Raw genomic sequence first — 20,721 nt, forward strand, 5'->3', positions numbered from 1 at the left:
TATCGCTCAGACCTGCGCTAATCTTGCTCTAAGGTGTTGGAGTAACCAAAACCCATACCTAGCGTTCATTCAAGAACCCATACCTAGCGTTCATTCAAGAAGGAAAAAAAAAAAGCAAATCAAATTCTAAAGTGTACCTCAAACCCACAAAGTATAGGTTTAGAAACAACGAGGGTAACCAATTGACTGTTGGTTTAGTGGTGATTGAGGCTGAACTTGGTAGGGAGGACCCGTGTTCGATCCCCCGCAACAATAATTGGGAGGGGATTAGAACCTATCCACTCAGAACTCGCCCCGAATCCGGAATAGCCCTAAAGGTGAACCGGGTGGTACAAAAAAAAAAAAAAAAAACAAAAAGGGTAGATGAGTAATAGTTAAAAATGGAAATAGAACCCTAAGAAGTTGATAGTTGATACATTTCAAAAGTACGAACTCAATATCCCTAATAGGCCTTAAATCTAATTTGCCATTTTCCATTTTCCGTCACTAGTCTAATTGCAGCATTTCTCTTACATTCTGGTTTGGCCAGGGTTGAGGGTTCTAGGCTCACGTTATTAAAAAGGTAACGTTCAACCATGCATGCCAATTGCCAAAGACGTCACTAGAGACCATTTTCTGGTATTTTCTGGTGCAGAACATGGATTGCAAGCTATATCTTCTGCCTTCCAAACTGAAAGATGATGAAGGTCTGCGTACGTACAGGAAACCCACAGGTGATGAAAGCCGACCTTAATTATCCTTTTTATTATTACTAACTGTTTCTTAATTATCATAGACATACGTCCATCCATTTTTCGCAATCTACTACTCTAGTACTAACTAAAACTAACCAACTTACAAGCGCAACTCTATTTTTTTTTAATTTATTTTGCTGCCAAAAAGAAAAAAGGAACTTCATACGTAAGTATGTCATGCATTTGCTAGTACCTAATCAATTCAGTACCTGAAAATGCAAATAGAACCCTAGAACATGATGAGATAGCCCAAACTTTAAACATCTAGTGTAGGCCTGAATCTAAATAAGCAAGTAGAAAGTCAATCGCTCAAAAATAGCGCTCATGTCGCCTGTTTCTTAGGATAGGGACAAAGCATATTCTTATGGGGAGAAAAAACTCTTTGATGACAGAATGAGCATCTCTCCATTTGGATCCTGGCATTGCAAAGGAAATACGGCTTGGCTAGTGGGTATTACAAGCTCTTGTACAATAATAATCAGCATTAGTGTACATGTGAAGAGGAATTGATGCCCATGTTTCAAGTTGTGTCGTCAAATACGGAAAGGAAACTGCTGATATGATTAGAGGGGGTTACTAACTTACTATTGCACACCACTCCACCTAGCCCAATCAACAAACTGCATACCACCGTAGACATTGTTGGCAAATCGCACACCCACTGTGAAAGCCAGAGCAACTGGTGGAATATTTTTTCCCAATGGTGATGCCTCCACTGCCCGTTCCAGTCCATTAATTATTTGATAACGAGTATTGGATGAAATGGCAAGGAATGCACCTGTTGTAAATAGTACAAACATCCATTAAAACCCCGAAATTTTCCAAACATAAGGCAAACGAATGATACAGATTAGGACATTCAGGTCTTTGAACAAATGAACTAAGGAAACATAAGGCAAAAGAATGATACAGATTAGGACATTCAGGTCTTTGAACAAAAGAACTAAGGAGAATGGAAGATTAGAATATATAAAGCAGAAGATATCTGCTTCAAGTGAATCATGTTTTAGATAAGATAGGGTTCAGATCATTTTTAGACGCTTCATATATTCATTCCATTGATTAAATGTATATACAAAACTATAAGAGCATAACAGTCATAAAGCTAAAACATTTATGATCCGGCCTCCGTAAGAGATGGAAAAAGGAATCAGATATTTCAACTACAAGCTAAAAAAATCAAAAAGTAATAACCAAAATAACTTTATGAAGATTGAAGAGAAAGAAAGTTCACTGATCAGTAATCAAAGAATGGATCTATTTCAGAATAAAGTAATTCAGATAATGAAAGTAAGTCCTCCAGCTGCACAGTAGAACAATAAATAAAGTTTGGTAGCCAAGTAGGATCATACATACCCCAGAGTACTGCACTTTTTATTAGAGGCGGGACGGGTATATCTTCATCTGACTTCTTTATGCTCCTATAATACAAAATAAACAGAAGGATGTCATACAATATCTCTCACCCAAAAAAAGTGTAGTATATTATTACTAAGAACAACATTGTGCATTAAAGTACTAAATAGTAAATACTTTTAAAGGAAACAAGCAACTTAATAAAAGTTCGTTATTGTTCGAAATCCTATTCCAACTCTATCATACTGTGAAACCTCACTCTTGAGCATCTTTCATATCAGAGTAAATATACCAGTTGAAAGATTCCAGAAGTTGTTACAAGCTCACCGTTTAGCAGTCATGATCAGATTTGCAATTCCTTGGCCAACAATTCCACATCCAAATCCAACTCCACCTTGCAGTACTCCCTGCAAAGAAAATTCAATAATTTACACTTGTTGAAAAGACTAGTGTTACTACAACAAAAGCTGAAAGGACAATGCTGAAAAGACTATTGTTGTTACTACTATCACTTTTTTTCCCTTTCGAAGAACAGACAACCTCTATCAATATGACCCAAAAAATATGGTATTTCTGGTCACAAAAAGGAATTACAAGAACAGCACAATAACTTCTCAGCAAAACCTCATGATAAGTCCTGCAAGAGCACAGCTCAGAAGTACATGACAATTGCAGCTCTAGCACTATTTCAGACATGCAGGGTGAATAATTAAGTTTCCTTGTAAAATTTTGCCAGGGCTTCTGGAATGAACTTGTTTAATTTCTGGCCAGCAAACTGATACTTGGCTTTTATTATAAAAGTCACAATTCATGCAATTCATGAGAATCATCCAGGTAAACAGAAAGCTGTAATTAGCTTTCTAACATAAGTAGTCTCAATACCGTGTAAAGATATGATGCCATTCGCTGCTTCGCGGAAAATCGACATCCTGGTCTTTCAGCTTCAAAGACACTGCAAAGCCAAGATGAATTAAATCAATTAGTTCTCGTAAGCATCAACTCTACAATATAATATACTGTTCCATCCAAATCGATACAGCAGAAAAAAGCAAAGGAGTATAGGACTAGCAGACTCACTTTCAATGTTAACTTTTTTCACATTAGTAAATTATGCAGAAATCTCATTAGAATAATTAGACCCCTAGAATAAGTGCAGTGCCTTATATACTAGGATCTCAGGAAGCTCAACTAACCTACTGGGAAGTTCACTACAAGCACGACTGATGCCTCCCAGGAAACCAGTAGATGCAGATCGTCTCCCAATACGAACATATGGTGCTAACATGCCAACTAACGCCACATTAACAACCACACCAACAAGAAGATCAGCAAGGTAAAGTTCAAATTCCGCCCAAAAATCCTTTCCCCTTTTCTGAACTTCCGCAAATGTCGCACAACAGGAATCAATTACAATCTGCATGGTTTCAACAACACATGGCATAAATGCAAGTCATAACCTTAATCACACTTCATCCGGCATAATAACATATAATAAGCCTTGTTAACAATCAGTATTAGGTAATCACTATCATTACAAACCAACCTGGTCTGAGTATGCTTTTAACACGTCCAAATACCAAGTTGTTTTTTCCCAGTCAAGTGACCAATTAACTAAAATTTCTTATTCCATATCATTCATCAAAAAATGTCAATGCAATATTGTTTCACAATGTAAAATTCTAATTCAACATTTTTTTTTTTTTGAAATGCTACCCACCTTTAGTCAGTGGGTTCAACAAATCAGCAAAATCAACATTACTTGTCTATTTTTGTACTCCAATACAATAATTAATAAGTTCATAAAGATGTGTGATACTTTCATTTCTGAAGAAGAGGTTTTAGTATTTACACACTGCATCATCTTGAGATGATGCTCCTATCAACATTTCCACACACCAAAAACTATTGACCCACAGATTTGTATAAATTTCACAACTACAAGTCAACAACTCAAATAAAAGCATATCACGATCCACATTTCCATAATTTTTCCAGTAACCTCAGCATGCTCATCAATATCATTCCAACACCTTCTTTCTCTAGCAACTACGAGTAATTGGTAGAATTCCAGCTTACCTCAGTTCCAATTTTGAATAAGAATGCAGGGTCAGCCAACATTCGATTACGAAGCATAGCACAATGTCTCATCAAAAACCCTAGTGGCCCAGCTGATCCCTACAATTAATCTCCAATTCATTAGAAAGTAAAATAATTTAACTATAATCCTTAAAAAATCGACAATAAAACCAATTAATAACAGCATTACAAACTATTAGCTATAATTAGCAAGTACGGATTGAGTAATTGCGAACAACTCACCTGCAACTCCAAATATCGCATCAAAATCAATTCTCTAATCCCTGTAGTTTTAGCAGCTTCAAGAATATCAGAGGGAAGAGTTGCCCCATATTTCTCAGTCTCTCTCATCACCTCCTCAAATGTCAATATCGCGCCGAACTCCTTCTCTTCCTCATCGTCTCCATTTCCGTTTCCTTCCCCACCACCGCCGCCACCATTCCCACCATTATCTGGCGGAACCTTCCCATTCCCGTCGTCAGAACCTCCATTATCGATTCTCGGAGTAGTATCATCCTCCAAAACCTGAATTTCACCATCCGGAATCGTCACCGTAGTTTCCGACTTATACGATTTGACAAAGAACCCAACATTCTCTCTCCTCCAACGGCCCGAATTCACGACTCGGAGAGATGCTCTGGTTTGAGAATATGCAGAAACCCTACATTCGAGAGTGAAATCAGTACTCCATTTTCGGCTGAAATTGATCTCGTTCAATGCATTGTTGTGTAGATATGGAAGATTGAAGCTCAACGAAGCAACTGGCATGGCGACTCTGAAAATCTGCGTGAGAATATATCAATATTCTCGCGAATCAGTGTAGGGTTTGGGGGTACAATGTGATCGGAAATTGGGAAGGAACAACAAATTGCTTAGAAAATTGGGGGAAATCGAAATTTTCAGAGAGAGAAGAAAATGGGGTGCATGAACTGTGAAAGTGGAAAGAGCGAGGGAGTTTGATTTCGGCGGCGAAGAGTTTAGAGGGACAAATCAAGACATTTGGTATTCTGGTGTAATGACTATTGAGCATCAAAAAACCATGTGGTAAATAGAATAATTTTATGGAAACCTACTTATTTTAGGTCGATTTTTGGGAAATGACTGACAATTTTGTAAGGAAATATCGAAAAATTATATTGCATACCTTATTTAACATGAACTGCATACAATTTATAATTTAACAAACGTTGATAATATTCCTCAAAAATAAAAAATAAAAATGTTGATAATACACGATTTACAAATCATACTCGGATATGTTGTCCAATTATTGTTGGTATAGAGAAAACATCACGTAAAATGTTACTTCATAAAAAATTTAGCAAAATTAAAAATGGATAGCGAAAATGAGAGGAGATCGCTTTCCACTTCAAGTGATTGAATAATCAATGTAAAAACAATAAGATGGAATTGGAAATGATTTAATGTGGGTTAATTCTTTAGTACAATTTGAGGGTGTTGAATGCCTTTTGTTTTGGCAAATTCAATTTCCTAATATAATGCAGTAAGGACAATCTTTATCCAGGTTGTAAGAGATTTTAAAGGGTCGATAAAAATTATTTGTGGTCTAATTTTAGGAGATGGAGATGACATATTAAATTATAATATGGAGAATTATGATTTCGTGCTTAGGCAGGGAGCTAGGGACTATTAATTGGAGATCGCTAACAAACTACTCCATTCGTCCCTAAAAATTATCTTATATTCCTTTTTGAATGTCCCTATTTGTTTGCACCATATCTTATTTAGTAAGTTTTCCAACTTGATTTCTCTCCTCAATGACTCACGTTACTAAATCATGTCCACTTTTTTAGAGCCAAAATTTAATAATATGTACCTATAAGCTTTTCATAACATGTAGCTTTCATATATTTAATTGTCTTATAAACATGCAATGTACATATAATTTGTACTATACCAATTGAGGTTGGCATGAGTGGTCCTTAACCAAGGTCTCAGGTTCGAGCCTTGGGAATGGAAAGAATCTCAACTGGGAGGGATGCTGCCCATCGAGGTACCCATGCAAACTCCCACGGGAGATTACCTCGGTGGGAACTCCTCGTAGTAGGAAAAAAAAAAAAAAAAACATATAAGTTGTACTATACAAAAACTGACGGGCAAAGGCGTTGGTTCTAATATAACTTCATTCCTGCTGGAAATGGAATTAAGTGGAATTGAAGGCTTAACCATGCCAATAATTCCGCACAAATCCAGACCCAGAAGCCAATCACCCAAACAAAAACCTCATTTTTAGTCCAGTCGATCCTCTTCAGAAGAAAGCACAAACACAAACGCTTCAGTATTCCCACAATGCATCTTTTGCACAAGAGCTGTAATTTGATTCAAACAGGCAAAATTTCCTTTGTTTCCCACACTTGAGTGATCACCAGTATAATATCCCATTCCCCAGAAAACAACCGTCTTTCTCTTTCATGAAAAGAAAACCAGGATGTAGTCGTTTTTTCCACCTGATCACTTGTCAACCTGTAATGGCTTATGGCTCTTATAGTTTTCACTGGAACAAAGAGAAACTTTTACGATGGCGGGAATATTTAGGTTGGTCAAGTGATGCCCTTGGACTGGGTTCAGCAATATCTGTTTGAGCATTAGAAGATCGAGTGCAGCCAATTCTCCAAGCAACTAAGCGAGGAGAGCTATGTGATTTGCTCACTTTTCTCATCTCCTGCTTTATTTTACTGAATTCCTCTTCCAGCTCCTCAACCCTGGATCTCATCCTCTCCATGTCTCCTTTTAGACCATCATTTTCGCGCACAACTGACACCCATCCATCTCTCTGGATTATCTGTCCCGCCAATGCATTTTGTGCGGTATCAGGATTAGTTGGGCGATTTTCAGGGTCCCCAACATGGAGACAACCAGCAATAGCAGTTCTTAGATGCATCTGCTCAAAGAAAAGAACCTGAAGAACAACTCTAAGGGGGAGTCTTTCATTTTGGGATGCATGAGCGCATGCATCAATGGAGAGTCTTTGGTAGTCAATCATGTTGCAGACTCGTTCTTTCTCTTTGTCTGATAGGTAAGGATGATCCTGCAGTAGTAAGTATTCAACATTAACTAATGGATTATCATAGCGATTGTCAAAGCAAGACGATGCAGAACAGGAAAATATACCAAGTAAAACTTTCCAAGACCATTCAAACCTCAATCAAGAGACAAACCTTGAAATATATGTCAACAGCTCTGTATAGGCCATCATGGAAAGGTCTACAGTCTTCTGGAAGAGCCTCTACAAGGGCACGTATCTTATCTGGTTTCAAGTTCACATCAGAAGCAACCTCTGCAATATACCCATCCACCAATTTTGCCACTTGCCTTAATGGTTCAGATGACGGTGTTGCTCCTATTTCTGGTGAACAAGGAGAAAATACCGGAACTCTTTGCTCCGATGACACGAAATGCTGGATAATCCTCTGAACACAATCTGTGTCATACAAGGTTTCAGAGTCTGAGTAAGTAGGAATCAGAAGACCATCTAGTGTTGCCAGTTCAAGTTGCATTCCAACTCTTTTCTCCAAATAGTCCTTGCATTCTTCACTAACATCCAAAATCAAAGCGGTACGAAGAATTCCCAACAAGAAGCGACAATAAGATTTACTCTTTTTTTCAGGGAGCAACTTTGCAATAGTTTCCAACAGAGCCTTTTGATCAACAGTTACAGGAGTCAAACTAAAACTTGCAACTGATCGGGTTCTACCACCATGTCCACCCTGCCATCGTCCAAGTCCTGGTAGGAATTTCTTAGTATAGTACATTATAGCACCAGCGATACTTTCAGGTCTTATGCCTCTCGCTTGCATTGTTTTAATAAGTTTTTCAAACAGATCAATGCACAGATACGATATATCTTCGTACCACCAATCCGATTCTGCACTCCTTATTCTTGCACCAGTATTAATTCCGTTCCACAGTATGCTCCCACCAGGGCTTTGTAGGCTACCATACATCATCATAGGCCATCCAAACAAGCTTGGATCTGTACAAACCATTGTGGATACGGCATTCAAGCATTTGTTAATTAGCTGAAGCTTCTCTGCCAATGGTATGATGGGTTCAGCATTCTGAAGGCCAACAATACAGTCCTTCCAGTTACGAAGTATGTTCTTGTGGAAAAAGCTATCACACCTAGATAACAAGTTATCCGAGCCATATTGATCTGTCATCTCTAGATAGTCAGCAGCACAATAAATCATCATAATGTTCCTTGGAGTCAAATCAATACGAAGTCCATAGCAGAATTTAGCAGCTATGAGAAAAGTGTCAGGACCCCCAGGGAATCCTTCCAGGAATATGGTGGAAGATTGCTTGTGTTTATCTTCAGAATCTTCTAGTTCTTTATCCAATTTTCCACATCTTGATACAAGAGGAAACTGAGAAAAATACAAATTAAAGATCCTAAGGTACAATATGAGCAACAAATTCACCTTCTTGACAGCCACGAAAAAAATAAAACCATAAAGCAGTAGAAGACGATGTCCCTAAACCCATGATAAATTTAATAGCATCCGAAACTCTTGAATTCTTGGTCTGTCTCTTAAGCCCTGAACCCTAAGTTATTCCCTTAACCCAAGATAGCTAGTTCTAATATTCTAGACATATGACCACTACTTCAGTTCAAGGTCACAGATCAAATTCCTGTTTGTAGGCAGCAGAGAGGTCATGGGGATAGGTAAAGTATTAACAATTTTACTTAATAGTATAACTCGGGAGACTTGTACAAGGACAGATACATCATCTATACTAATAAAATTTGAATTTATTAAATCAAATAACATGGTACTAACATTGGTACTTAATATATGTAAAATTCTATACTGGCCCTTTTTAGGAAATCCACCAAGCCAAGAAGTTTAGGTGTACGAAAATTAGTAAAATTCTAGGTTGGTAACCTCTATACTACATATTTCCACAGTGACTTTTCCCATTGTGGATACCGGAGGTTCATTAATGGTATTTTCAACAAGAAAGTGAAACTAAGCTCTTCGGGACAAGAATTGTACAAAATTACACACGACAAACAAGAAGAATAAGGTTGCTTAGGGGCATTCTTTGTTATTCATGGAACCTTGAAACAAAGTAATATAACTTGAACAGTTGAAGGAAATCAACCAACACAGTAATTACTACTTACTAGTCAAGGAATGAGTCCATCTTGTTATGCTAAGGAAACAGGGAAGTTCAGAACAACAATAAACCCTCTCGCTAGTTCCACATAATGAATTCCGGTGATTTACTGGTATACCATAGTGAAGCTACTCACATCAAGAATTGCTACTGAGTTACATATGTGGAATTTAATCAAACAATTTATGTGCCTTACAGTAATAATTTGTTATTTCTCCCCCACCCAAATCTATTGGCTTAGTCATAAAGTGAATAACTTCAAAAGAAAGCAAGCTCATTAAAGCATATCAAGCAGCAAGGCAATATGATTAGTAGTAGGTCGCAAGCCGAAGACTTAGAGAGAACTTAAAGCAACCTTCACAATAAGAAAGCTGCACATAAACTTCTGAATTGCAACAGGCCCATAGTATTACATTTCCTATTACCTAAAATGATCCAAATCAATTATCTCTTTAAATGTGCACATAGCATCTGTCAAATGTTAAGAACCTTTTTTACACACATTCATATGCAGTTACACAAAACATAGAAGAATCAGCACTCTAGCACAAATTCATCCATGCTGAAATTTGGGCAGAATGATAAGAGGGGAGCCTACCTTGTGCAATTGAAAATTTACTCCTTCCACAATAACTGTAATGTCGCTTGGCAAACCTGCATTGCAGAACCTGTCAAAATCATCAAAATACATTACAAAAGCACACACATTAAACTAGAATCATTTCTGGATACCTAATATGTCCAATAATTAGGCCAAAAACCAACCCATTCAATCCTGAATACATCATTTTCTTACAAAACATCCTTAGAAATTCAGAAGAAGAACACAAGTATATATTTCGATTAAAACCACACTATACTTTCTTAACAACACACACTTCTTACATTCCATTATTTAAATCGATGGTAACATAACCACCTATTTGGTAGTCGGTAATAAATCAAAGACCTCTCTCGCTAAACAGAGAAGTGTTCAGTTTCGATTCCTCCCTGTTTCTAGACTTCCAAAACCTCATTATTGTAACCTCAAAAACTAACCACAAACTTAAACCCAGCAAATTTTTAGGGACAAAAAACAACAACCCAGAAACAAAATGAACTAAAAACAAATTGCAGGAGAAGAGAGAAAGTACCAATCACTGCCTTCACGTTGAAATTCAGCAATTCTTCCAGCAGGAGCCATGAAAAATACCCCAGAGAAGAAGGGGGGGGAAAAAAATCAAACCTTGTTTCTCTCTCTAACAGCAAAACAAACCAAAAACGACCCACATTTGAAAAATCAAAAACTACCAAAACCATAAAATCATACCAACAAATTTGGAAATAATTTTGATTACCAAAACAGTGTTGCTATTTATTAATACTTCCTTTTATGTCTGAGCTGAGCCGCCACCAAACACCGCACTAATACTGAGTCAACTCGGGGTCCCTCAACCAACAGAAGCTAAGTATATTTTTTGAAAAAGTAAAAAACCCAGAAAAAAATAAGGAAGAAGAAGAAGAAGAGAATAGTGTAGTGTAGTGGGGAGGAGGTTGATTTCTACTTTACAGCAATGTAACGACCAAAAAAAGGAGTGATTGTTGAAGACAACAAGCAAGCAAGCAAGAATGGGAAAATTAATTGAAAATTCAATCCCAATTATTTTATTGAAGAAAACCGATCAATAAGTTTTGTTTAACGATTAATTTGATGTTTTTTGAGGGTTTAAGAGAAACAAAATTGATTAAATAAGTACGAATTTTGAGGGGAAATCAAAAAGAATTTAGGACAAGAGGAGAGAGAATGTAATGGTCAAGTTTTGTGTTTAGAAAGGAAGTGTAGGGAGATGGTGATGCTGAAGTAATGCGCAAGCTCAAACGACCAACTTCAACATGTCACGCTCCCTTTTACTCCGTAATAACAATAAAGAATAAACTACTCCAACATTCTCCGTATTTGAAAATTGATGATACTTTGCTTGTACGCTCATACAGATCGACAAAGGTGATCCGATTTGAATTTTTATGCTGCTCTACTTAAACTCTAACAAAATTTGAATGGGTTGAAACTTATTTGATTTGAAATTGATCGGGTTTATAGTTTAATGTGGTTAAAAATGATTTGTTTTTCTTAATATGATACTTCCTCCCTATTTTAAAAAGATACTCCGTATATACTTTTCTTACACGGCGGTATATTAAAAAGATATACACTTTTCTTTTTTGACATGTTTTGGTCCTCACTTTCAATTATATTAATTGTGGTAACTCACATCATCTTTTTATTATAATAAATAATTCATCCACTACCCCACTTTCATCTTATTTTAATAAATTCAACCCACTCTTCTAAAACTACGTGTCGGTCAAAGTGTATCTCTTTTTAAAATACGGAGGGGGAGTAGATGATTATGTATTCAAATTCACCCAAAAGTTTATTACTCTTATCCGAAGAAGGAAGGCCGAAACCCGCTTCTCAATTTAGGCCAATTGGTTTATGCAATACTATGTACAAGATCATCTCAAAGACCTTGGTTCTTAAGTTAATGTATATCGTGGCGGAAATCGTTCGGGAGTTTCAGAATGCTTTTGTCCCGGGAAGAATTCTTGTTGATAACTGCTTGCTTGCTCATGAATAAATGGGTTTTGTGAAGAAGAGATAGAAAGGTAAAGAGTTCGCGAGAATTCTTAAAATTGATCTAAACAAGGCATAAGATAGAATAAAGTGGGAGTTTGTAGAGGAAGTCCTACGCGCTTACAAATTCCCGAATGCTTGGATTGGGTGGATAATGCAATGTATCACCTCTGTCTCATACTCAAGCCTAGTCAATGGTGAGCCAACAGAAAAGGTCAAACCACAGTGTGGGTATAAACAAGGTGACCCCTTGTCTCCTTACCTCTTCATTTTATGCTTGGAGGTACTCTCTAAAAACCTTATTCATCTGCAAGAGAGTGGCGTGGTCAAGAGGCTGAAAATTGACATAAGATTCCAACGTATTAACCACTTGTTCTTCGCTGAAAATTGACATAAAATAGTAAAGGAAAGTAATAAAGAAATGAAGGAGAGAGAAGATATTTTTAACAAAGTAATAAAAAATCATAAAAGTGGGGTTGGGTGGGTGAATAGGGAAATGTGAATGAATTAAATAAGGGATGGTGGAGAAATTTATGGTAAAAAGTTATGTCCAAAAATAGAAACGGGAAGAACATATAGGAACGCTCGAAATAGAAACGGGAAAAACATTTAGGAATGAAGGGAGTACAAGTTTACAGCTCCTCCCTCTCTCCTCTACTAATGCAATTCTACCCAAACATGAAGTACTCTGAAATTATATAAGAATGATAGAAGTATTTCGTATGAAAAACATGTAAGATCTATTTTTCTTCAAGTTATTAAGGAAAACATGTAGATCTTTTTTCTTCTTCAAGTTATTCAAGGAAAACAACTAGATCTTCTCTTCAATTAAAAGATACAACTAGACTATTACTCAACACTCCATTTATTACGAATAGTTTGTAGGCATGGTGATTATGTTTTGTCTCAATTTTATTACGAATTCTAGTTCAAGGGATGTAAACATATAAGCATATTAGACATTGCATTAATATTTATCCGATTTACAAGCAGCGTGTAGAAATAATTAATGAAAACAAAGTAACTATGATACTTTTCATTTCTTTTTAGTAGTATTTGAGATTGTTGGAGGTTTACTCGGATGCTTTCGGATCTTGTCGGAGGTCCGTTGGATCGGGTCGGATTCGGACCTCCTACAAGAGTAGTCGGATCGGACTCGGGTTTAGGAGTTTCGGAGTCGGACTCGGATTCGGAGCCAAATCTGGGGTCCGATTAGTAAATGGATCGGATTCGAATCTTACTACATCCGACCCGAATCCGATCCATTGCCATTCCTAACTCCATATATATATATTTTTTTAATAGGTAAGAAGAAGGGACCCTAACTGAACCAACACCTAGCACAGGTTAACCAGCCCAGCTCCGCAAGGTCATCGCTTGAATCACTCCCAAACATTTCACAGTTGATGGGGCTCGAACTTGTGACCTTCAAGTCACAAGGTGAGTTCCCCACCAACTCCACCAACTTATGTTATTCCTAACTCCATATTGTGTTGTGTGTATACGCCTCTATTTACAATACAAACTAGATATCCTAAGCTTCGTAGGTTTCTTAAGTCCTATGACTTCTATCTTATATCATATAGCGAAGATAACACAACTCTACACATAAGATATTCTATCATCCACGATAACTCTCAATAAAGATTAACTACACAATCTTATAAGTTATAAGGTGATAGTTTCTCTCATTTTTCTCCATGTTCATGCTAACATGGGTTTCACCAGAAATTGAATATCGTCTACCACACTATCCTCCGTAATTGTTTATTAATACACCCAAAAATATTTAACAACTCCATTCACGTAATCTATACTAATATATATGTCACATAAAAAGTTGATATTTTACCATTTTAGCCAATCATGAAATTTGATCTTTATTGCACATTAATACATAAAAGTTGGAGCATCTAAACACTAATTTATTTTTTATTATATAAACCACATTATATGATGTTTAAAGTAGTAACTCGGGGCATCATTCAAATCAAACACTAATCAAAGTTATTAAACTACGGAGTATGTCGGATTGAATTGCAGAATATGTTTCGCGGCTTCTCAAAAAAAGAATTAAAACGGATTTCGGGAAAAGGTTTAAGATGAATATAACAAAAGGCCTAAACTTATCAAATAAGCGCCCGTGGCCTAATGGATAAGGCGTTTGACTTCTAATCAAACGATTGTGGGTTCGAGTCCCACCGGGCGTGGTATACTTTTAATTTTTGATTCCACTTAAAGTTTCTTCATTCATTTTTATTGACGCAGGACATATGTAAACTCTTATGGGCAATGGAAAAAATAAGCTTATCGACTCAAATCACATAAAAGTTTACTGCATCTGCAAAGGAAGAACTTTTACACGGATACACCCATTTGTTACAAGCTCAATTTTTGTCTACTTAATTTCTTCATTCCATTATAAGACAAGGAACTCGAAACAGCCCAAACACTTCCTAAGAAAAAGAAATAAGAGGGCTCCAAAGTGGCTAATTTGGGATTACAAAATCATTGTTCTATTTGACTTATTTTATTTGAATTTTTTTAGGACTATTTTATTTTATTTGAACTTATGTTATCTAAAATATTTTTTTTCTTTTTCCTAAATAACTTACTCCCTCAATTCTTTAATATTCGACCTGTTTTGACCGGACACGCTTGTCAATGCACAACTTTGACCACCAATTTCTTTAACTACATATTATAAAAACTTATAAAAATATTAATATTTTGAAAATATATATTAAGATTGAAGCCAACAATATATTATATATAACATTTATTTTCATTTATTAGAAATAAAATAGGGTCAAAATAAATTATATGAATAGTACAAAAAGTCAAAACAAGTCGAGTATTAAGGGACAGAGTGAGTATTAGACTATTAGTTGTACTAAATTGTCCCGAAAAAAGAAAACTTAGTTTGTCAAGAAATATCTATTTTGTCTGAACTTATTTGAGTTTAGTTTAATCTTATTGTTTGACTTGAACAAAACAAAGTTGCACAGATCAGAGCCTTAATACTGCTGCTGCATTTGTCTAGCAAAACAAAAATCTGAAACAAAATCTATCTACCATTCATCAAATTGAAAGGAACATCATACTTTATTTTATTTGAAAGGAACATAATACTTGACGTTATCCAAAGATACAGCATTGAACTTAACTTCTTTTTTTCTTTTCCCGAGCGATAAACAGATAAGCTAATTGTGCAGACAAACACGACCCTGCTCTTACAGACTAATAAGAATTCAGCAACTTCTCCACATATGATCAGCACTAATGCCAAGAGTCCATAACCCTATCAAGTACTTCGTACATTACAGCATGACTTATAGTGCACCTAATTAACAGTACCCTCCCAGATTACAACTTCCGAACTACGGAGTATAACAAAACACACAAACTACCCACATAGGAACAGCACATAAAAGGGGGGGAAATTAAGATATAGGTGAACAAACCATTTTAGACATATTTCAGAGTTCTAAAAGAATTTGAAGACAACTAAACAAAGTGTGACGCCGGTGAGTATGTGGACTTATACTCAGGCAAACACTGCTGCCATTCGTTTTCTCTTCTCTCTTCAGCTGGCAACTGGTTTCGATATGGCCTGCTTGATCGCCTCTGCATATGTTCTATGCTGGTACGTGAGGGTTGATTCCAGCAAGTCCCACAGAGATGTCTTGGGGTCCCACCCTGAAATATAAAGTAACAAATATGATTTGTGCAGAAAAGAGAAGGGTGGACACAAATTAGTCAGCTTTCTCGATATATTAGTGGTTATATAATTAGATTTCCCAAAATTCAGCTACTCTGAATTATGGAAGTTGGGACAATGTGAATTGTGAAACCTAATTTCAGATGGAGTAAAAAGGTATATTACCAAGCTGTTTGTTGATAATGGTCATGTCTGGAATTCTCTTGTCACTGTCATCGTATCCTTCACCATAAAACTCCTTGGAGCTAACATCCACAGTTGGTGATTCCAATTCTGATTCTCCACTCACCTTCGAGTAGACCTACAACAAAGAAATGGGACAAGTTCAACCACACGACAAACTAATGATGGAAATCACAGTATGAATCACATAAAAGATATGCATTAGATATTTAGAACCAAGGAAGCAATAGTTTACCTTGCTCATCATTTCTGCAAGTTGTCGAACAGTAACTTCATTGTTAGGGTTGCCAACATTGAAGATGTGACCATTTGCTCTGCCAGGATTTTCCTGAATTAATATAAATATTATAGTTCAGTAAACTGATGATTTCCAAAATTCAAGGAAAGAGGATAAGTTATCGAGGGTGTATAATCAACATACAATCATCAAGAGTACGGCCTCAATAGCGTCCTTGATATAAATGAAAGTTCTCTGGGATTCACCACCATCCACAAGCTTAAGTGGTTCGCGACGCAAAAGGTTCTGAAAGACAAACCAAGATAAGCCATTAACAAGTGAAAGAAAAGAAAAAATACAACATAGAATCTGAGCAATACGAATTTGACAGACATACGTTGCTGAAGCAAGCTAAAACCCTTGGAACACCTTCACTTGGACCATCAATCCCGGGAATGAAATCCATCCTGGGGCCAATCCAGTTGAAAGGTCTCACAATTGTGAACTCGAGGCCATTTTCAGCACCCTCCGCTGTAAACACACAAATAAAATAACAAAATAGAACTTAAGAGAAATACAATGCCAGGAAAATGTCCACCAGAAGGCAAAACTTGAGAGAAATAGTATCTACCGTAGACGAGCCTCTCAATCAATTGTTTTGCACAAGCATAAGACCACCTCTGTTTGTCAATGGGGCCAAAAATGCAGGGCGATTCATCTTCTTTGAGAACATAGTATGAAGGATCCTGCCACACCAACATACAGAGATGAATAAAGTAGGACAGAACACTTGAAAAAAAATGAATAGCTGCATTGGACCAAACTTGACTGCCCATATCCTCAAATACAACCATTACACTTCTATCGTTACACTTCTACAGATTGTCTCAGCATACGTTACACTTCTATCATTAGTCACTAACTTCCAGAAATATGTTTAGGCACCATCCTATTCACCAGTAGATAAAAACCTGTAGTACTCCATAGTATCTAACTTTTTGAAAAGCTATAAGTTCTTCTATATCCTAAAGATGCAGCAATTCATTAGACAGAGGACTACATATGAATCAAACTAAATTGTTAATTCCTACATCCACGAGACCACATTCAAAGGACTGTAAAAATACATAATTGCAGTCTGGATACAGGAAAACATTTTCAAAATAAAATAGATGGTTTGCTGCAGAATAAATGCAGGAAACAATTTATTTCGCGAAGAAAAATTAAGGAAAAGAAGTTGCATTCAAGAAGATTCAGACTTTGTTGATCCTTGAAACCTAATCTAAAGAAACTCAGGTAAATATATTCTAATAATGCAGTTAAATTGTCACACACCAACTAGAATTGAGAGATAGGGATTTCACATCAAAGTAAAAAGACTAACTGGATAACTAGGACAAGAATGAGGATGGGAGAAGTAAGGTTTAGGTAAGAGCAACCAAAGAAGTTGCTACAATGGAATAGTAGCAAAAAGAAATCAAGAGAATTGAGCTTCATTCTTTCGCTATCCCCTAAAAAGAATTCCCTGATTTAAACTTGCCTACACTTACCTAAAGCTTATTTTTGGGTGTAAAATGAATTTGTCAGCCTTGGCTAAAACTTATTGGCCCACAAATGACGAGCATAGGTAAGCTATGACATCGTTCACAAATCTGAATGCTAAAAAACATGAAACTTTTTCATGTTGGCAGCAGAAACTTTTGCACGACTTGACAAAAACTGAATTGTAATTTCCAAGGAAAGGGATATAATCGGGAAGGATAATAAGCTTTTGATGGTTTTTAAATTCGCTTGTGGCCATTAAGTTGACAATATATCCAGTTACATTATTAGTTTTTTTCAAATATAAGAATTGCAAACGCAAAATTTTCAATTGTAAAGATGTTTTAAGCCACAAAGTATCACAACATTTAAAACAATTCAAAATGTGGCGAAGTAACCAGAAAATGAGTTTATTCCCCTTACAGCATTGGTAAACAAATTACACTCCGTTCTTGCCTAAGTTAGCCATGCGAGTTTTACCTAAAAGAACTAATTTCAGATTAACATTAATTTATTAGGGCTATGAACTAACCACAACCTCATGACAAGAGCCCCTCGATTTAAACGTGACTAATACAACACCTAGTAAGGATTCTTTGGGCAAAGTCTACAGAGCTCCACAATGTATATCAGGATCATAAAAAAAAAATATTGACATACAAAAATCAAACTCTAATTGCAGTAAAAGATTTGATATCGAGACATTATTTCCGTTGTGTCAGCATTACTACTAACCACAACAAAGCATTCTCAATTCTCATTAGTCATTATTAATTAAAGGCATAATTGACCATGGCCAATTGGCCACCCCATGCAGACCAAGAGTGAGACTTATCCACAAACTACACTAATATTTTTCTTCAGCTAATGATCCAATCCTAGGTTATAGTATCTAAGCAAATTGCTGAATCCAGGATATCAATGGTCGTGCTGAGTGATGACTATTATTCTTAATTGCAAAAACAAATGATCAAATTTTATAAAATATCTGATCATATCTAAGAACTTCAGTATTGTAATATTTTTTTGACAGACTAGTCAACCCACTCAAAGTTAACAAACAAAAAGTCACAAGATCCATTAAAAAACAATAGAGGCACCTTTTAAAAAGCTAGTGTGAGGAGCACATGATAAAACAGGCAAGAAGAACACAGATCTGCATCAAAAAGCAAAAGTTTACCTGGCGCAAAGGGCTATCCTTGGGAAGGAAGCAACCAATTGTTTTTCCATACACTTCACAGGTAGAGAAGTGAATGAGACGCTTGCTATTCTCAGAGCAGTACTTGACCTACATTACAACATCAATACCACCACACATCAATGTCATGAAAAATCAAACTCATGTAGATTCAATGATCATTGAAATAGGCAAAAATGAAATTCATACCACTGGCAATGCATCGATGAAATTGCTGTAGATAGTGTCAAGTGGACGTGTGTTGTAGTCAGCAGGAGTACAGATCGCTGCCAAATTTATGGTCTAAAAACAACCACAAAAAATGCAAAATCAAGCTCAAATCTGATTGCCGACACTGAATGAATACTAGAAACAACACAACTTCAAAGCATCAAATGATTCGCCGAAATCACGCTAATCAAGCACAAATTGCAATGTTGACACCAAAATTCACTGAAAATTGGCGTCGGAAGTTCGAAATGACAAATCATTCAACAAAAAAGCATTAATCAAGCAGAAATAGCAACACCGACACGAAAATTCACGGCAATTGAAAGTTATGGCGCTTTAAGACTACGAATTAATCAACAAAAATGAATAATCAAGCACAAATTCAAGCACCGACAATAGAAATCTCATGAATCAACAAATTAAACAACAACGAACTTCGCAAATGTCAATCATTCGCCAAAAACACCTTCAACAGCATAATCAACGAAACAAAAAAACAAATTCATCACGAAAAAGAAGCAAATGCAATACCAGATCCGCCATCTTAATGAGGCCTTCGAGACGAGAATCATGCTTGATGTTAATACGATGAAACTGAATGCGATCAGCCCAATCCATAGTAGCAGGTTCAAGAAGGTGCTTGATCTTGTCATTGTAAACATCAACAGCAAGAATCTTGTGAGATGTTTCAGACAAGAGCTTCTCGCAGAGGTGAGAGCCAATGAAACCTCCAGCACCAATCATGCAAATTGTCATCGCCTTAATTGGATTTCCGTCGAGATCTACTCTCGTAGAGGACGCCATTGTTGATTCGTTTCAAGGTTTCTCTCTCCTATCTGTATGTGTGTCTGTGAGTGGGAAAAGGAAGGGAGAGTAATATTTTCCTGAGGGAGGAAGTGCCAAAAGAGGGAAATGTGATGTAGGATGGGAAAATAAAAGGGCGGTGGGGAAATTATTTATAGCCAGAGTGAGAAATCGAAGCGGAGGTGTGACCGTGTGGGTCCACCTTTTAATTAGACGTACTAATCGACTAATCGCGCTTATTAGTATGGGACTATGGAAAATAGAGCTCTAAAAAACCAACCCGATCTGAAAAAATCACCGAACTCAGAAGCTATCCGGCTCTAATCTATACTACTTCCTGCCTATCTTTTTTTCTTTACATTTGACTTTTTACATATTTATTAATAATTAATTAATTTGCATTGAGATTTCTCTGTTTTTTTAATTTAAACAAGATAAATTTCGTTTATTTATAATGTTTTTATTTTTATCAAAATTCCGATATTGGTAAAATTAGAAAATTTTAATGTCCTAATGGAAAAGTGTGAACGATTAAATGACTCAATGAATTTAATTGGTTAAAATAATCATTAGACACAAATTTTGATAGAATATTAAAACATTTATGTGATAATATAAAAGAAAATGTAAATAACATTTTGAGACATCTAAAAAGAAAAACATAAATAACAAAAAGAAACGGAGGGAGTACTATTTTATAATAGGAAGAGTTGCAAGACATCTAGTCTGCTACGTGTCTCATCTTCAATTTTATCTTTTTTGAAAAGAAAACCATTCACAAACATTGTGGAATTTCAATAGTCTTTTATTACATCTAAATATATTATTAAATCTACAAGGCAATGCATGATATCTCTCCATGTATTGTTACCTCACAAAAAAAAATGTTAGTATCGATGCTCGAACTCATGATCTTGCTTTAAT

At 36.1% G+C, this 20,721-nt stretch overlaps 3 protein-coding genes and 1 non-coding gene across 5 annotated transcripts; 1 reads left to right on the plus strand and 3 right to left on the minus strand.

Moving 5' to 3' along the window:
• Positions 1 to 834: 834 nt before the first annotated feature.
• LOC110783698 (protein RETICULATA, chloroplastic) lies at positions 835 to 5,303 on the minus strand. Its single transcript, XM_021988041.2, has 7 exons — positions 4,410 to 5,303; positions 4,167 to 4,265; positions 3,284 to 3,504; positions 2,973 to 3,042; positions 2,418 to 2,497; positions 2,091 to 2,155; positions 835 to 1,512 (listed from the first exon to the last, which is right to left on the minus strand). The coding sequence occupies exons 1-7, from the start codon at positions 4,932 to 4,934 to the stop codon at positions 1,319 to 1,321; spliced, it is 1,254 nt and encodes a 417-aa protein (XP_021843733.1). The 5' UTR covers positions 4,935 to 5,303; the 3' UTR covers positions 835 to 1,318.
• A 708-nt stretch (positions 5,304 to 6,011) lies between these two features.
• Positions 6,012 to 11,215, minus strand: LOC110783699 (BTB/POZ domain-containing protein At3g44820). 2 transcript variants are annotated; one of them, XM_056843158.1, is made up of 5 exons: positions 10,646 to 11,212; positions 10,442 to 10,546; positions 9,907 to 9,976; positions 7,346 to 8,554; positions 6,012 to 7,215 (listed from the first exon to the last, which is right to left on the minus strand). In XM_056843158.1, exons 2-5 carry the CDS (start codon positions 10,489 to 10,491, stop codon positions 6,679 to 6,681), a joined length of 1,866 nt encoding a protein of 621 aa, XP_056699136.1. In that variant the 5' UTR covers positions 10,492 to 10,546; positions 10,646 to 11,212; the 3' UTR covers positions 6,012 to 6,678. The 2 variants fall into 2 exon arrangements, with proteins under 2 accessions (XP_056699136.1, XP_056699135.1); XM_056843157.1 differs by having other exon boundaries at positions 9,907 to 9,962; positions 10,442 to 11,215.
• A 2,844-nt stretch (positions 11,216 to 14,059) lies between these two features.
• On the plus strand, positions 14,060 to 14,132 carry TRNAR-UCU (transfer RNA arginine (anticodon UCU)). Its single transcript has one exon. It is a non-coding gene; the product is annotated as a tRNA-Arg (tRNA).
• An 876-nt stretch (positions 14,133 to 15,008) lies between these two features.
• LOC110783700 (UDP-D-apiose/UDP-D-xylose synthase 2) lies at positions 15,009 to 19,927 on the minus strand. The gene is made up of 9 exons (XM_021988043.2): positions 19,525 to 19,927; positions 18,973 to 19,065; positions 18,766 to 18,873; positions 16,675 to 16,789; positions 16,441 to 16,574; positions 16,248 to 16,349; positions 16,062 to 16,154; positions 15,809 to 15,944; positions 15,009 to 15,621 (listed from the first exon to the last, which is right to left on the minus strand). The coding sequence occupies exons 1-9, from the start codon at positions 19,795 to 19,797 to the stop codon at positions 15,509 to 15,511; spliced, it is 1,167 nt and encodes a 388-aa protein (XP_021843735.1). The 5' UTR covers positions 19,798 to 19,927; the 3' UTR covers positions 15,009 to 15,508.
• Positions 19,928 to 20,721: the final 794 nt, after the last annotated feature.

This window comes from Spinacia oleracea, chromosome 4, assembly GCF_020520425.1.
Source record: "Spinacia oleracea cultivar Varoflay chromosome 4, BTI_SOV_V1, whole genome shotgun sequence".
NCBI lineage: Eukaryota > Viridiplantae > Streptophyta > Magnoliopsida > Caryophyllales > Amaranthaceae > Spinacia > Spinacia oleracea.

What these genes read in the sequence shown, in the direction of transcription:
- LOC110783698 (XM_021988041.2), bottom strand. Translation starts at nt 4,934, where the DNA reads ATGCCAGTTGCTTCGTTGAGCTTCAATCTTCCATATCTACACAACAAT. An exon ending in CTGATCATGACTGCTAAACG is followed by an intron (nt 2,156 to 2,417) that starts GTGAGCTTGTAA and finishes TTTGTATTATAG; the next exon opens with GAGCATAAAGAAGTCAGATG. An exon ending in AAAAAGTGCAGTACTCTGGG is followed by an intron (nt 1,513 to 2,090) that starts GTATGTATGATC and finishes TATTTACAACAG; the next exon opens with GTGCATTCCTTGCCATTTCA.
- LOC110783699 (XM_056843157.1), bottom strand. Translation starts at nt 10,607, where the DNA reads ATGGTTTTGGTAGTTTTTGATTTTTCAAATGTGGGTCGTTTTTGGTTT. An exon ending in CAACGTGAAGGCAGTGATTG is followed by an intron (nt 9,963 to 10,441) that starts GTACTTTCTCTC and finishes TCTGCAATGCAG; the next exon opens with GTTTGCCAAGCGACATTACA. An exon ending in CTGTTGACATATATTTCAAG is followed by an intron (nt 7,216 to 7,345) that starts GTTTGTCTCTTG and finishes TTACTACTGCAG; the next exon opens with GATCATCCTTACCTATCAGA.
- LOC110783700 (XM_021988043.2), bottom strand. Translation starts at nt 19,797, where the DNA reads ATGGCGTCCTCTACGAGAGTAGATCTCGACGGAAATCCAATTAAGGCG. An exon ending in AGGCCGTACTCTTGATGATT is followed by an intron (nt 16,155 to 16,247) that starts GTATGTTGATTA and finishes ATATTAATTCAG; the next exon opens with GAAAATCCTGGCAGAGCAAA. An exon ending in CATTATCAACAAACAGCTTG is followed by an intron (nt 15,622 to 15,808) that starts GTAATATACCTT and finishes TTTATATTTCAG; the next exon opens with GGTGGGACCCCAAGACATCT.